A 16,873-nucleotide genomic window follows, 5' to 3' on the forward strand; every position below is an offset into this window, starting at 1 on the left:
AAATAAGAAAGCTAAACATAAATACGAATGATATTTAAATATAAAAATACGTATGTATAAAAAAAAAAGAGATTTTTCAAACTTAAAACCGACACAATTTTAAGTCATAGAAATAATTTAAAGGATATAAAAAGGTTTTCTTTTAATCCACCTGCTCACTATCTTCTTATTGCAGGGTCCAAAAAATTTTTTTTTCATTTCAGAGTGATTATTTTAACGTTAAGTAAAATATTCATATACGGAAATATGGTTTCGAAGTACCGAAGTATAAACGAGTACATTTTTGTTATTTAACATTTGCGCCTTTGGAAATATCGTCAATAATTACAACAAAAACATTTGTAAAATAATAGATATACAAGACTGTGACTGTTAACGAAAAGGCCACTGTAAATGAAAATCGAATTTCATTCAATTTTGTTGTTGGGAAATATTTGAGAAAGGAATAGGAACATGGAATGGATACCTACCTTTAATATGGTCTGAATGTTCTTCAATTTCTGGCATTGGATGACCAAATGAACTATAAAATGAGACAATGTTTTCCAAGACGCGCGACGATTAGAACCACTTTTTTATCCGATTTTATGTCAAGTCAAAAATGTTGTTTGGTTTTTGTTCTAAATCCGAATCTTCTAATTTTGAATATCTTCTATCTTGATGTTAGGTTAGTACCATAAGGATGGGTCAAAGGAAGGATGGGAATGAAAGGTAATCGGCCAGGAATAGTATCGATAAATGAAGTTATTTACTTAACAGTGACATATTTTATGGGTAATTTTGAATTTTCTTAGACAAATACAAAATATTTTTACCTTGAGTTATGAATAATATTTAGTATTTATGTTCCTTCACAGCGTCATGTGAGACGGTTTTTTATAGTTAACCATCAATTCAATTTAGAAATTGATTTGATGTACTGGTTTAGCCCTAAGCGTGGCAATACCAAATATAATTTTGTCTTGGAATTTCATGTCATAAACTAAGAGGTTTTAATACTCAAGTAATAAAAAAAATTGCGCTTATATCTCACTTAAAGCGCCATTAAATAGTATATCGAATAAGAATTAATGGATGTTTTGAACTGATATAAAATTTTCTCACAATGATATACGTAGATGTAGATATTAATCATGATTTAAATCGTATTTTATATTATTCTTTCAAACTTTTGAATAACTTCCATGACTTTTCGGGGGGCATATTTTTTATTTTATCATATTGGGAAATCAATTGCCATACATTTTTTTTTCGATAATTTAATTCACAGTACTACACTGAAAAAACAAAAATTACAAGAAGATGCATTTGAAAATACAAAAAATAAGTTTGTGGGTGTATGATATGGATGTGTTTCTGTCTCCAGGCGTAGTTCAAATATAGTTCTATGTATAAAATAAACCCAGAAACCTGGACATGTGTTTTTTACTTGATGGCTGCTCTCAGGTAAAATTCTGAATAACAAATTCCGCCTCGTTGTCGCGTTGTTGGTGCGTTTGTCTGCCATTCTTGATGTCCTAGGTTTGATTCCTGACAGAATGGACGTAAAATATTGATATTAAAAGATTGTTCAAATTACAATATTTAATTGCAATTAGACTGGCACCTGATGGGTAAAAGTGATCACCGTACCTTTATGTATCGACTGATCGAAATATGAAACATTTGGTTTACCAATGTAGTACCCCATGCACCGCTGGGTGCGGTAAGACAAATGATAATGATGATGATATGTGTGAACTAAATTGTAGGTATGAAAATAAAGCGTAAAAACTAGTTATTAAGAAAAAAAGTTCAAGATAATAATTGTTTAGCAACAATGATTTTGAATGTGGATGTACTAAAACAAAACATGCATATTATATAAAAACATGCGTTTTAATGTTAATCTCAACGATCTACAGGAATGTTATGTGCTTGAATATATGATGTTTATTAAATGCCATATAGTGTTCACAAAGTCGCCAAACAACTACTATGCCTCCTGTAAAGGCATGAACTGTCGACAAATTACCAGCCGTAAACATCCAGGACCACAAGAATGTGATGCCTTGTAAAATAAGCAAGCACAGTTTAGGATCTTGGAAAGCAACCATAGTTTATGGTAAAGCATACCACACAATACATAATGTAGGCATTTTTCTTTGGAAATTAATATTTCCATGCTTTTTGGTGGAACATTGCTGGGATTTGAGGTTGTGGCAGCATTGAAGCTGGATGCCTAACTGCCATTCTTCCTAATTTTGCTAGTTATTCTTCTTATTTTTGAAAATATTTGTTTTGCTTCTCTCTTTTCAGTTTTATTATTTTTAAATCTTTTTTGTTTACTTTTGAATGTTTTATTTGTTTTAAATAGTTTGTATCTGTTTAGTTTTCATATGAATTAAGTTATTCTTTACCTTATCTTCTAATTTTTTAATAATTTTTAATGGTTATGACCGCTTAGGTATTTCGCGCAATCGAACTCGAATAAAAAATATTATTACTACAATATTACTTTTTAATTACATTCTGTTAAAAAAATTATAATCATTAACTTTGTTACAATTGAGATCAAAACATGGATAAAAAACGTTTCAAACGGTTCATGGTTTAATTTTTTTATTGTTTGTTTTCATTATATCAATGTTTTATCTACGCAATTCCGATTAAATGTTGTTTTTACAGAGTAAGTTGCTAAAATTATTTCATTGTACCCCGATCAAAAGCAGATAGTATCCAAGCATATCAATTATAAAAACCTTAAGGGAATATTTTGGCCCTTGTCATCCCTTTTTCAATATACCGAGCACCTCTCTAGAGAATTATTTAGCCCACGCCAACTGTAGACATTCTTCAGCTGTCAATCTGTGTCTCTTCAAACTTCATTAGATTCCGGTTATCTGATAATAATTTTTATATTCATTTCTGTGAAATTCAGTTAGATACTCCCAGGCGGTGTGGATTGTGCTAAAGGGTCGGCATTATTAGAATCACCATCGTGAATTCATATGAAATTTACTCAAGTTATTCAAGTTGTTTAAAATACTTACTCGTCAATAAGTTCTCATTTTGATTCAAAGTATTTTTTTTTTAAATATCAACAAAGTTTTAAGTATGCTCAAATGTAGTTGATAAATGATAAATTTTGCACGCAACATAGTGTGCAAAGTGATAAGTCAGAAACACTGTTTAAGTTTAGACTTACGTTTTTCCTTTTTTAAAAAAATGTTATTACTATTTTGTTTTATTTTTACATCTGAGCATGTTTTTCATTCTTTATTTCCATTCTTAATTCTTAATTACTCTTACAAATTTTCTTCATTTTTAATATTATTTCCATTTGTAAATACTCACTACAAACTACAAACCTTAAAATATTTTTTTTTCACTTAAATTTTAATTTTTAAACAACTTTCATTTATGTTTTCTTTTTCCTTCTCTTTTTTATACTTTCATAATTAACCTTACATTTAATTGCTTTTTAATATGGAAACTTCACTGGTCCATTAGAATTAAGTCCAATTGTGTAAAATATTAAACTTTGTAACTGTACTGTATGTTTCCTGAATAAAAGAAAATAAAAATAAAAAATAAAAAAAAATATTACTTTCGTAAAAGAGTTTCTTAGAATGATTTATTTCCTTTTTTTATGAAAACTTAAAAATAATAAATTAAAATATTTCCATGTTTTAATGACTAACTGGGTGTGAATAACCGTATTTAAGCAATCGAACGAACCAATTATGAAGCGCGAAGGAGAAGACCCTACATAATGAACATTTTTTATTTGTTCGTGATTATTAAAACTTGGACCCTCATGCTTTAAGGCGAGTGTTTTGGCCATGACACCTTGGCGATCGCCTGGAGTATTTTTAAATAACAAAAAAACATTTCACTTGCTAAACGAATACGCTACGAATTAAGTTTAATATGATGGTTTTATAATTACTTTAATTTATTTATTTGCACATGTTGACTATTCTAACCAGTTAAGACAAAACATGTATTGGCATTATTAATATGTTAATGTTAAATTGTAAAAAAATAGCAATGAATTGACATCAGGCGGGTAGTTATTCCATTGTACCGTCTGCGTCGGTCTATACAATATCATCTGAATGGATTCCATGTTGCTGTGCTAGCTGTATTTCCCTCTATTCATAGTCTCGCCTTCTTCGTGTTCATCCCCTGACAATGGATAGACTTTGCTTGTTAAATCATCACAGAATTCCCCGCATCGGTGAAAAGTATCTTGTTGATAAGCTACGTGCCACTGACAAAGGTCCATGAATATTAGGTGCTGAGGTTTCAGCATTCAGTATCCAAATGCTTAGATTAATGGAGCTGCTTTGCACAGGGGTGAGTGGTTGGAATGAATAGAGTTTTGACTGAGATATTATGGAGTTGTGTGAAAAGTAATATGTCGACTTGTAGACAACGTAACGGCTTGGTAAAAATGAATTTCATGTTGAAGATAATTTCCTGCCAGTCCGTCGTGCCTCTATACCAAAAATAGTCGTTTTTCAAGTTGTTTTATAAAATTACCAAGAAACCGTCAACTCGGAATTAAAGGAAATAATCACTGAGCCAAAAAATTTATATGATTTAATTTGGGTAATTTGATTATTTTTGCTTTCTTCATTTGACTCGAAGAATTTTTTTATTATTATATTTTAATAATTACTAGATCGCATTATCACAATATACCTTACATTAATATTCTCGTACATAATATTTTCAAAAATTTTTTGATTATGCATACATACTTAGGCTCGTTGAAAAAATATGTTTTTATTCAGAAAACACATAAGCGTAATTTAAACTGAGTTGTGTTCCTGCGTTTGTGTCGCTGACAAACAATTTAATTGCTGTTTTATAACTAAGTTTCTTGCCGTTAGCTAAAATAGCCATAAAATTGAAATATTTGGGTTTATTTAAGAAATACATTTATTTTTAAATAAATGTTAAATATAAAAGTATTTACCTTTATTTTTTTGCATAACAACAGGCCAGGAGGCCAAATTACAGTGGTGAATTTCATCACAGAACACCCAGGCTTGAGAAAAATCCCATTTTAATTTTTGTGTTCTCACCGGGAATCGAACCCGGAATCTCCAGTGCGCGAGTCAAGCGTCTTGACCACTACACCATGGAGGCAGGTTTTAAACAGGTTACACATCTTTTGGAAAGAAATACGCGTTTTCTTACTTTTGAAGAAAACCTGATTTTTATTATGACTTTTCAAAAATCAATCAAAAACAAGATATTTTTAATGATTCATGCTGGACTTTTAAGTTTATTTTTAACAAAAAAATATGATTTTCAATTTTTTGTTTGATTTTTTTATTGGGTAAACAAATAGTATGCACACAAATATTGTCTATTTCTTTGTATATTAGTGAAGGACACTCGTGCACACACCAAAAAACTGTTTACACTTAAAACAATAATTTAAATTTTGTTTAATTAATTTATTTATTTGACATAAACCTTTTTCTTTACCATATGAACACCTCATTGGGCATAACCCGTGTTGAGGCATTTATTTACATTATTTTTATATTATGTTCTAGTATATAATAAATTAATATAATATAATAGAAAACTCTGTATCGATACAAACATAAATTATAAATAGCAGACAATAATTCCGAGTTCAAATAGACTACTGTTTTGGTGGGGTGACCATCTCAAGGCAGTTCTCGGGACCCAAATCCTGAAGTTATTTTTTAACAGATAATTTTCATTTCTAATTTTAAATCGAGAGGTAAAGTCTTGTAAATTATTTTATATTTTAAAAACATAACAAATGTTTAAGAGATAAAAAATTAAATACATGTTTAAAATAATAAATTTAATTAAATATATGCTTCTCTCAATATTTCAATGATTTTTTACCTAAATTTACATACATTGTCATAATAAATAATAGCTTCGGTAAATCTATTGTTATGTTGGTTGCATATTCTTGGTATTGTAGATAGTTTCAAATAATTTGCAGACGCGTTGTTCATGTAAAAAATAAGATTTTGTCTAATTAAACTTGGTTGTGATAACATTTTTGAGTAATAACTAAAACAATTTTTTTTTGCACCACAACAGGCCAAGTGGCCCAATTACAGTGCTGAATTAGAGAAAAGAATGCCCAGGATTGAGGAAAATCTTTTTTAGTTTTCAATGGGATTTACTGTTGATTTGTGATCTTATCGGAAACCAAACCAGAAAACCCATCGTCAACTTATTGAGCATTGGGGAAATAGTATTTATTTATTAATTTACACGCCCTACGGGCTTTAACATTTATTAGAAATACATTCAAGTGCAGCAGTGAAACATAAGTATGTACATTTAGTTAAAATTAAAATTAAAATAAGAAAAACTAAAAGATACAATAATAAGTAAAAATAAAATAATGTACCAATATAGGTATATAGGTATATGGAAAAATATTCAATAAATTTACATATAAAAACATACATACTCACATATACATACATGCATGCACATATACGTATATGCATATAAATATACATGTTTAGTCACGTAGAACGAGTGGCCGACGAAAGAATGGTAAAACAAGTATACATGGCGAAAATGAACGGCAACGTGAGACGAGGACGACCAAGGAAGGCGTGGCATGATCAGATAAACCAAAATCTTAAGTCTGGTCATGTCAAAAGCAGACAGAACCGAAGGGCATGTATGACAAGATGTATGAATGTGGAAGAAGCTAGGAATGTATGCCAGGATAGACGTGTGTGGCGGTCCATTCTCTCTGCCTACCCCTGCGGGGAAATGGCGTGATGGTAGAAGTAGTAGTAGTAGTAGTATTACACATAAGTATAAACATTATTATAGAGATACATGAGAAGAAAAAATAAGTAAATAAAGAACAATATTAAGAAATTTTATGAAGATTAATTTATAAACTTTTAAATACTTAACCTATAATTATATAAAAACAGACGAAATATATCAACTTCACCATACTCGTTACCTAGCCGCTGGCCGCTGGCCGGTGTAGTGTAGGTATTGGTGAATTGTAATAATAATTATGACTGCCAGGAGATTCAAAAAATAACTTTAGCTGCCAACATTACAGGTACATATTAATGCCAATAACACTAGTTGATTCTGGGACGTCCAATACGTCATTTGCTTTTTTATATAAGTTTAATAAATTATTCATAATTCTTATTTTACAAAGAGTAAACATATTTAGTGTACATAATAAATTATCGTTATCAATATTTTGTGTGGGTCTATTAAGTTTGTAATTGATGAATCTAAAGAATTTACGTTGTACTCTTTCTAACTTTCAAATATGAACATCGTAATAAGGTGACCAAATTGTTGAATGTTAATTAATTACTTCTAACATTCTAATATTAAGAACCTTTATATTGGGGTCGCTATTTAATTGACTAATTTACACATTATGTTTGTAAAAAACGTACTATGTATTTTTTCGTGTCGCAGGCAACAATAACCAATTATCAATGTCACTCATTAAAAATTTCTGTCACACTGTAGAATTGGGCTATTGATGTGTCATTTTTAAACAACATTTATTATTTTACTTATCTTTTCCAAAATACGGCCTACACAATACGGGTAGTAATTTTATCCACAGCCTATCATTAATGAAAGTGCCTTCATTATATTTAACGACGGAAAATATCAATTGGCGGAACAAATGGCTCAACTTATATCGATTAAGTAAATGGGTCTACACACGAACAGTTCTTGCTTTGAATTTATAAGAATCAACGCATATAGAAAATAATATAGATAGATACAGAAAACGAGAAAGACCGAGAAAGACATGCACGATTAAGTTCTACAAATACTTAAAGGTGGATATGTCAAGAGTAGGAATAATCGGGGTGCGTGCATGAGAAAATGTATGAATGTAGAGGAAGCGAGGTATGTATGCTAAGACAGAGTGATGTGGCGTTCTATCCTCTCTGCCTACCTCTAGTAACGGCGTATTAGTTTGTTTATTTGTTTTAAGAAAAAAAAGTATATGATTAGTTCAATGAAAACATCATTATCATCATTCCCTTTTCGCACCTAATAGTGCATGGGGCACTGCATTGGCACAACAATCGCAACGTATCATTTGTATTACATGGAGGTAAGATGATCAGTCATACGCTTCAGGTACCAGACCAGTGACTATGGAATAGTTTTAGTTGTAAAACACCCTTTTAAAATGAATATTTCATATCAAGCATGTCGGGAATAGAACCCGAGACCTTTTGCGTGGTAGGCAAACGTGCTGACCATTACAGCACGAGGCCGAGTTTAATGAAAACAATCATACATTATTGTTTAAATATCACGTATATGTATGTATATGTTCTAGAAATGTATTATTTACATTTACAATATTTTAAGTAAGTACCTATATCCAAACTTTTATTTAAAGACTTAAGCTAGGGTTTCCTAGGACAGCGGTGCCCGTATTTTAACGGCCGTAGTGAACGGTGATGCAGTGGAAAGCCATCGTAAAGGTGATTAGAGAGTGGTTTCCTAGGAAAACGGTGTTAAATGGTGTTGATAACACCGTTTTCCTAGAAAACCACACTCTAGTCACCTTTGCGATGGCTTTCCACTGCATCACCGTTCACTACGGCCGTTAAAATACGGGCACCGCTGTCCTAGGAAACCCTAGCTTTATACTGGAACATAACACTCTTAGGATTCAATCTAAAGGGATCGATATGTCCATAACACCTGATTTAATTTTAAAATATTTTAGTCAAAAAATTAGTTATCATTCGGAATAATGGTCAATTGCATTAATATGGAAAATTGCTATAAAACTTTAACAGAAAGTCGGGGGATATCGCATATATATGTAGGAATTTAGAATAATACTCGTATCCAAAAAAAAATAGACAATAGTTTTAAAAAAAGTGATAAACACGCCATTGTCAGACCATACGCCCAGTAAATGTATAGATTAACACGATTCCCAGTAATTCATTCATTTTGGTTAGGATCGTCCAAATTGTCGACACATTCTTCGATTTATTGTAATGAGCCAGAAGAACCAGGATTTGTATAGATATTGATTTTTTACACTTTACTCACCTTGGTATAGCAAGTTTCTATTAACATTTTTTTTGATATTATAAATGAAATAACATGTTAAATTAATAAAGACAGGCATCGTGGCGCAGTTAGTTAGACGGCTAACTGTGATACTGGCGTCGCGGGTTCGATTTCCGTTAGTAACAAAAGAAAAATACCAAGAAAGATTTTTTTCCCAATTGGTCTGGGTGTTGTAGTGTATTTTTTATTACCTTCTTCCAAATCCCCTCTATTCCACCTGCTAACAAGCTTCAAAATAGAGCGGTTTATTCCTTTAAAAAAACAAAATGTAAAAAAATCCTGTCAAATCGTAAACTAAAATGGGTGAAGACTTTTATTTAGCAGATTTTCAGCGTATAGAAATTGGCATTGGACACTATTGTTATTTTAATCATTATTAAATAAATTCATGCTATATTAACAAATTACAACAGGGATGGAGAAAATTTAAGGGAAGCGAAATTCTAGGCATTTACAGGGCTTATGACCAGTCATTGGCTGGTTTGAGTGGCTACTTTACACACTTTGAAACATTCACCATTTTGCTAGAACATCCATATTTCTTCAATTTTTTCATCTGTTGATTTCAGTCAGGTTAAAAAGCTGAAACCTTTATTGTTGTAAAGACATTTATCTGATCAAATTATTGCACATACCAAGCAACGCCAACGCCTGAAAACAATACTAGATTCATTGTTTTGCAGTGAACTACTATTGTTCAGGGTAATATCATCATCTTTATTACATAATCAATAATACTTAGAAAGTCTACGAATTCAAATAGAAAATAAACATTATATATCAGTGATATAAAGACAAATAGCAAAGTTTATTCAAGCCGTTGAGAGAAATGTTTTTTGATCAGAATATCAGAAATAAAAGTACCCAATGGTACAATAATTAGGCGCTGTCATCTCCCTAGAAAACAATACAGAAACTCTAAATTTGGTATTTAATGGTAAACAATAACATTGTACAATACTTATACATAATATAAAATTGTAAAATTATTATTATTTTATAATATTACATTAATTTTAAGGGAGCAACTTAAGGCTGGTATGCTTAAATTTAATCTTAGTTGGTGGGGCACTTTAACTTTTCCGAAACCAATCGAGTCCATTTTTGAACCCATTGAGACCTCACGTTGAGATCAACACTTGTACTGGATCATTTCAACCATCACAAATCCTGTTGCTCAGGAAATGCTTCCGTGGATTAAGATTGAATCTGGTTTTCTCCAGCCTAAGCATGTGGCCTCGAAGACGAGTATCTTGTTTAAGCTTGAACATTGGATCCAAATTCTAACAACTATAATGAGTGTTGAGTATCTTGTATGTCTCTATAAAAGTATCAAGTCACCCCTTTCTTACCGTTCCTGCAGCGTTGTGAGACCAAAAGTTTCCAGTCTGTCCACATATGGAAGCCAATTCGGGCTTGGCAACAACTAGGCTTGGCAACAACTATGGTGACAACTATGGCGACAACTGGACAACTATGTTCGTCTTTGGGTTATTTCTAACAAGCTGGTATCCTTAACAAAGTATAAATTCCACACCTGAAATCCGTATTCGAGAGTAGGTCCGATATTGGATATGTATATTGTGAGAAGGCTTTTGTTATCAAGTAGATAATTAAATTGGATTTTTTTGTTTTGTGGTATTTCCATTTTAAGTCAGCTCTTATTGTTATTTCGAGGTCTTCTTGTTGTTTAACAGCTTTGAAATCTACATCATTTAGACTATTTATAAGTTAAGGGTCTTTCGAGCCGATGTGAAGAACTGTTGATTTATTAACGTTGAGTTTGAGAAGTTTCTTGGTCCATTCATGAATACTGTCCTGATCTTGCCGTAGTTCAGTTAAGTAAATAAGTGGGTTAGCATACAATTTTGTATCATCTGCAAAAATTTTGGACTTTGGCTCTATGATTGCTGATAAATCTATAATATAGAGTATGAAGAGAACCGGACCAAAAACGGATCCATGCGAAGCGCCTTTAAATACTTGTTCTTCACGTGACTGTACATTACAAACTTGAACTTAGTAAGTTCGTCCTGTAAGAAAGTCTTCAATCCAGTCGTTAACCTTTCCCTGGATCCCTATGAGGTTCAGTTTGGCAAACAGGCTTTAGTTGGTACTCAATCAAATGCCTTTTCGAGGTCTTAATATATAATATCAATTGGGTAACTTTTATTGTGTTCTATGGTCTATTCCTTTAAACACTCGAGGGGATTAGATACTGTGGATCTTCCCATGAAAATTAAATAGCACATAAAAAAAGAAATGAAAGGCACACTAAGAACGAAATTTAAGATTTACTAGCTGCAAAGGAATCTGGGAGTCAAAGCGAAGGTCAGTCAACGTTTAGCGATGATATTTAACTTACAAAGGCACCAAGTATAAGAAAAATAATAAGTTTTTGGGCTTTTTTCTATAAAAAAGGTGCATTCAAAAATTGACTATTCAAAATGCACCACTTCAATTTGTAGTAAATATAAAATTGATTTTTACGTAATTTGCGCTAATAAAAATTATTTTTACTTTTTTTTGGAATAAATTCTTATAATTATTTTAGTTCGCCAAAAAAATGAGGTAATTTAATCTTTATTTTTTTTTATAAGAATCTACACATAAAGTCATGTTCTAAAGGTCTAAAAATTAGTGCCATAAAAACAATATTTTTATATAAATACGGTTTAGAGAAAAATTATATTAATTCGTTTTTTATCAATAGTACCTTTGCTTCATATATATGTCTAATATATTATGTTTTTAATTAGAAATATCCACCTCTAAAATTGTTCGTCGAATCGACGAATGGTTTGGTTTAATCCCAGTCCTGGGTTAATCTCTATATTCTTTTTACTAATGTTACTTAACATATATTGCCGGCGCAACGACGGTATGGAATTTAGGCAGTAACATGACTTATCTTTCATTGGCCGGTCGTTCGCAAAACTAGCCAGACAGGTCGTAAGCCCTGTCCAATACCTAGTTTGCATAATTTCCTAATCAAAGGTGTTTTCACTCTCTCTTTCAATAAGTTTTAATATAAATAACTCCATAGGCAGTAAATTTGGGGTTTAAAAATACTTTAAATATCGTTAAGAATTTTTTCATTTCAAAATCTAATACCAGACCTCTCATCATCAAAATAATGCAAAGTAGGATTTTAGAGGTTAACATAACTAAAATACTCGTGAAATTATAGATACTTAACAGATTTATTCATAAGTTTTTTATAACTATTTCAATCCTTCAAACTGTTTTCTTTGATTTTAAAACTTTTTAGACAAACAAGTAATTTCAAACATAGTAAATATATTTATTAAAACGAATACGCTTTAATTTATTACATTACATTATCATTCATCTATTTCAGTAGTTTTTAATTAGTTTTTCTTTGCCTAAAATAATTAATCTTAACCCCATTAATGTTGTTTGGAAAGCGGATAGACGCTTCCATTCAACAGTTAAAAAAAGCTTTCACATCAGCTTCGGAGCTTTTTAAATTATTCACAGCTCATTCAACTGGACAAGGTATGGTTTGCTTAAAATGAATGGAACATTATGCAAGGCCACTAGCCTAAAATAATAGTCTATAAGTGACTACAAAGCCATGTTTCCTTATTTGATCAAGTTTAAATACACGCTTTATCGTTTTATCGTACCACTACATAATTTCTGTCTTAATTTTTTTTCTATTGACGTTTCTACAAACATAACTACTTTTCCAATAGGAACCTTAAAGACTCTTGTTTCTTATCAAATTATTGTAAAAATTATCCCACATTATTATTTATTATTGAATTTATTTTTAACAAAATATTTGTCTGTTTTTCACATTTGTTTTATTATATTATTGACACTATTATTGATTTAAAATATTATTTTAAAACACATTATGTGTCCGGGTGAAAAACGGTGGGTAAAACTTGATGGAGATACGCATAACAGAAGGAATGCTGGGGACTGTATTAAAAATTGTTCTTACTTTTAAATTCATCCGTTCATGTTTCATTTATGAAGCACTTCACAATTCACAATAACACAGATACCGGCATCGTGTAGATGATGATGAGATGTATATTTTAGGCTATTTATGTAACACTAATTGTACTTTGTCAAAAGTATGCAGGTGCAGGTTTATGATAAAGACTTATCAGCGTAACACTCGACACAATGTCTTAGTCACAGGACGGTAGGACAATAACAGTTTTAATTAGGAAGAATGTAAGTAGGATCGGAATATTTACAGCCTTATGAGTTTAAGAATAAAAAATGTTAATTTAGTACTCACAATATGTATTTACATACAAGTATAAGAACAATAATGGAAAATTTAATATGAAATTTATATTTTACTACCCCCGAGCGTGTGAGTGATTCTTAATATGCGTGTAATTGTATTAGAGCAATTGAATTTTCCGGCCGACAACGAGTAACGTATTGCTTTTATTTTGAATTGTTTGTTTGTGTTTTGCTTGCTGAGCTAAATATTTCATTTAATAAATCACAGGACAGCAGATACGCGAATGGAGAAATAATATTCAGTGAATAAAAAGTCATTACAGGTTTTCATTTCTATGCATGGGATAAAAGATCAATAGTACATGGAAAAAACAGTGCAATGTTTTTTCAAATTATAAAATAATAATTTTAAAGATATTGTTCTGGTTTCTGAGTTGGCCCTTGATGTACCGGGCTACCGCACCCGTCACACGAATCTATCTCTTTTCCATGTACCTACAGTTCGCACCAACTATGCACAGAACTCTCCTCTGATTCGCTTGGCGCGTAATTATAACGTTTTTTTTAATAGCAAAGATATATTTAACTGCAGTAAACACACTTTTAAAATAAGAATAAAAAAACTTTTATTTGAAAAAAAATATGTTTCTTTATAAAAAATATTTTTTTACTTGATAAATGTAAGATGTTTATATTCACTCATATCAAACACACACTCACCTTGTCCATAAACCTACCATAACACCCATATACACTTACAAACATATTCATAAAACTACCAAAACCACACTTCTCTCACTTACCCACGCATCCTCACACCCAAAAACTCGCACACATGCACTTATACATGTATTTATATGTAATATCTGACTGAACTGGATTTTTATAATTGTATATGTGTGAAATATTGATTTGGCTTAATTATATGTTTTTTTTATAATGTTGTGTATATTTTTTTGTATTGCTGTTGTTTTTCTGAATAAACGAGAAAAATCCTTTATTAATGTTACATAATTTTTAAAATCAAACAAATTTAATTTAAATACTGTAAATCTGGGGTTGATCTGAGTTAATTTAGCAAGTTTAATGTGTGTAGGAGCATGACTAGAAATGCGCCATGGAAACAACGTTGCCAACCTCCATCAAGTGAAAATCGGCAGACTTTTCTTTTGTAAAGTGTTTGAAATCTTACTGATCAGTTTTTAATAATAGAAAGTGATTCAAATATAAGTAATAACGTATAAAGTACCTATAGCTAGTGGTTACAATTACACAGCGTTTTTATAAAACTATCTTATTTTGGCGGTTTGCGGAAGACGGAATCAATTTTTATCATAATTGAACCATGGTGTATTTTTACCCCGCAGTGATTTATGATTTTTGTTTGCAAGTAACAACAATGTCTCGAATACATACAAGTATAACAGACCATGCGAGGACTACCAAAAATGAAATTAAAAATCTGCCGAATTGCATGAAGACGGGAAAAGGTATAAGAGAAGCAGCAAAAATATCCAGAAGTTTTATATCTAACTCATCGTTGTTACTGGAAGAAAGTACAATAGCTTACAAAAGGTATTCTTGGTTCTGAATAACTTAAAAATATTAAATCCACTACTTCGTTTAATCTTACCCGTGCATTGGTAGAAGCGAACAATTAGGTATCTTGCTAGATTTACTTTAAGGATAAATAACTAATACGCATTACAAAATTCATTCCAATTCATTTGAAATCCAACTTACTCTGCCGCTTTTTCGATATTGTTCCCTCTCCTCGGGACAACCATGGTGTTTTTTTTATTTTTTATTATTTATTGAAGATATCAACAGTAATACATGAAAAAAAAAATTAACAAATAAAATATACAGAGAATAAAATCAATGACAGATATTCACAGAAATACATTAAATACACGTACAATACATACTAGTGTGTTTGTGTGAGAGGATGGGTGAGTGGGTGTTATATTGGAATGAGGGTGGACATGTATGTAAATATTATTTCACAAGTGTCGAAAATATAAAGATATACAAAATATTTAGAATTAAAGATAGAATAAAATAAAATAAAATGAAATGAGACTTTATTATTAAAACTAAGTATAAGACAAAAAAGTATGTTTAAAGACGCGCATTTTAAATGTCATATTTTTACAATCAAATGGGTCAATAAGGAGAAAGTTCAAATTATATTCACGAGCAAAACGTATAAGTGGAGAGTTCTGGGCATAGTTCGTACGAACTGCTGGCACATGAAATAGAGAGCTCGACGTGTGACGGATGCGGTAGCCAGGGACATTTAATGATAACTCTGACTTAAGAGCCGTACTATCAAGGCGTCCACTGAGTATGTCATGTAGGACCCCCATGTCTAATAGTAGACGGCGATCTTCTTAACTAAGCAAGTGGTGCTTTTTGCAGGAAGACACATAATTGAGATCGGTATTCCTGCATCTCCAGTTAAGATGTCTAAGAAATGTCCATTGAATTTTCTCAAACCTTTCTTTATGTGTGACACATTGTGGAGACCAAAAAGAAGAAGCATACTCGAGCAAACTGCGAACATAAGCAAAGTAGACCATTTTAATACACGCGCTATCTTTAAATACCTGACATGTACGAAGTACAAAACCAGGATTTTTATGTGCACGGGTCAGTTTACTCCTATCCGAGCTCCCCTATACTTACATATATATAGACACAGTCTTACCGGAAAAGAAAACTTGGCGTTAGAACGATTGCATAACTACCGAAAAAATATGAAATAATCTTTAAAAAATATTTTCATCATTTTTACTCATGCCATTCTTTTGAATCGACATTTATACCTTATATTTATTCATTCTTTGTTATCCATTTTACAGAGATGAGTTAGCGAAATAGCAAAACGTAAAAATAAAAATGAACGACAGGCGACATTCAAAGTCCTTTATGCGTTGCTAAGCCGTCTGAATATGGTAATGAAAACTCAAAAGTACATTCCATTTTTGTTTGAATTTTTCACTAGAGAATTTATGAACCAAGGCTTTGTGTTGGGACGCTTTTAATTTGGCGGCTTTCACTCAAAAATTGATGAATGTCTTACGGAAAATAATGAAGGATGGTTCCAGTTCATAATATTGGAAACACACTACAAAAAATATTTATTTTCTGCTTAAAGGATTTTTTTTTTTTGAGGAATATCTCACGATGCATTTTTTTTAAGGCTTTTCAGCTGGCAGGAAATAAAGAATTTGGTATAAAAATATGTAAGTCAATAAGTGAAAAAATTTGTACATATGCAGGTTAAGTTTTTAAAAGAAGAACAGATGTCTTTGACAAAAGTACAAAATTAATGATATACAATGCTTTTATACTTCCACACTTTGTATATGGATTAATAATATGGTCGCAATGTAGTAAACATATGCAAGAATCAATACAAAGACCAATGAATAAAGCACTTAAAGTAATATTTAATTCTAATAAATATACTAGAACTACAGAATTATATAGAATAACTAAAATGCTCAATCTAGAGGAATTGATCTAAACAGAAAAA

General features: G+C 31.1%; 1 protein-coding gene across 1 annotated transcript in view; it reads right to left on the reverse strand.

Annotated features, from left to right (window-relative positions):
• The window catches only part of LOC148275441 (GTP-binding protein Rhes-like), a 38,646-nt gene extending 23,527 nt beyond the window's left edge, over nt 1-15,119 (reverse strand). The window contains exon 1 of the mRNA XM_088235708.1: nt 15,076-15,119. Coding sequence (XP_088091834.1) covers nt 15,076-15,119 — 44 coding nt within the window. The remainder of the gene's footprint in view (nt 1-15,075) is intronic.
• Between the last annotated feature and the right edge of the window lie 1,754 nt (nt 15,120-16,873).

Source organism: Micrasema longulum, unplaced genomic scaffold (genome assembly GCF_059751315.1).
Source record: "Micrasema longulum isolate JH-2025_06_02 unplaced genomic scaffold, ASM5975131v1 h1tg001425l, whole genome shotgun sequence".
NCBI classification, from domain to species: Eukaryota; Metazoa; Arthropoda; class Insecta; order Trichoptera; family Brachycentridae; genus Micrasema; species Micrasema longulum.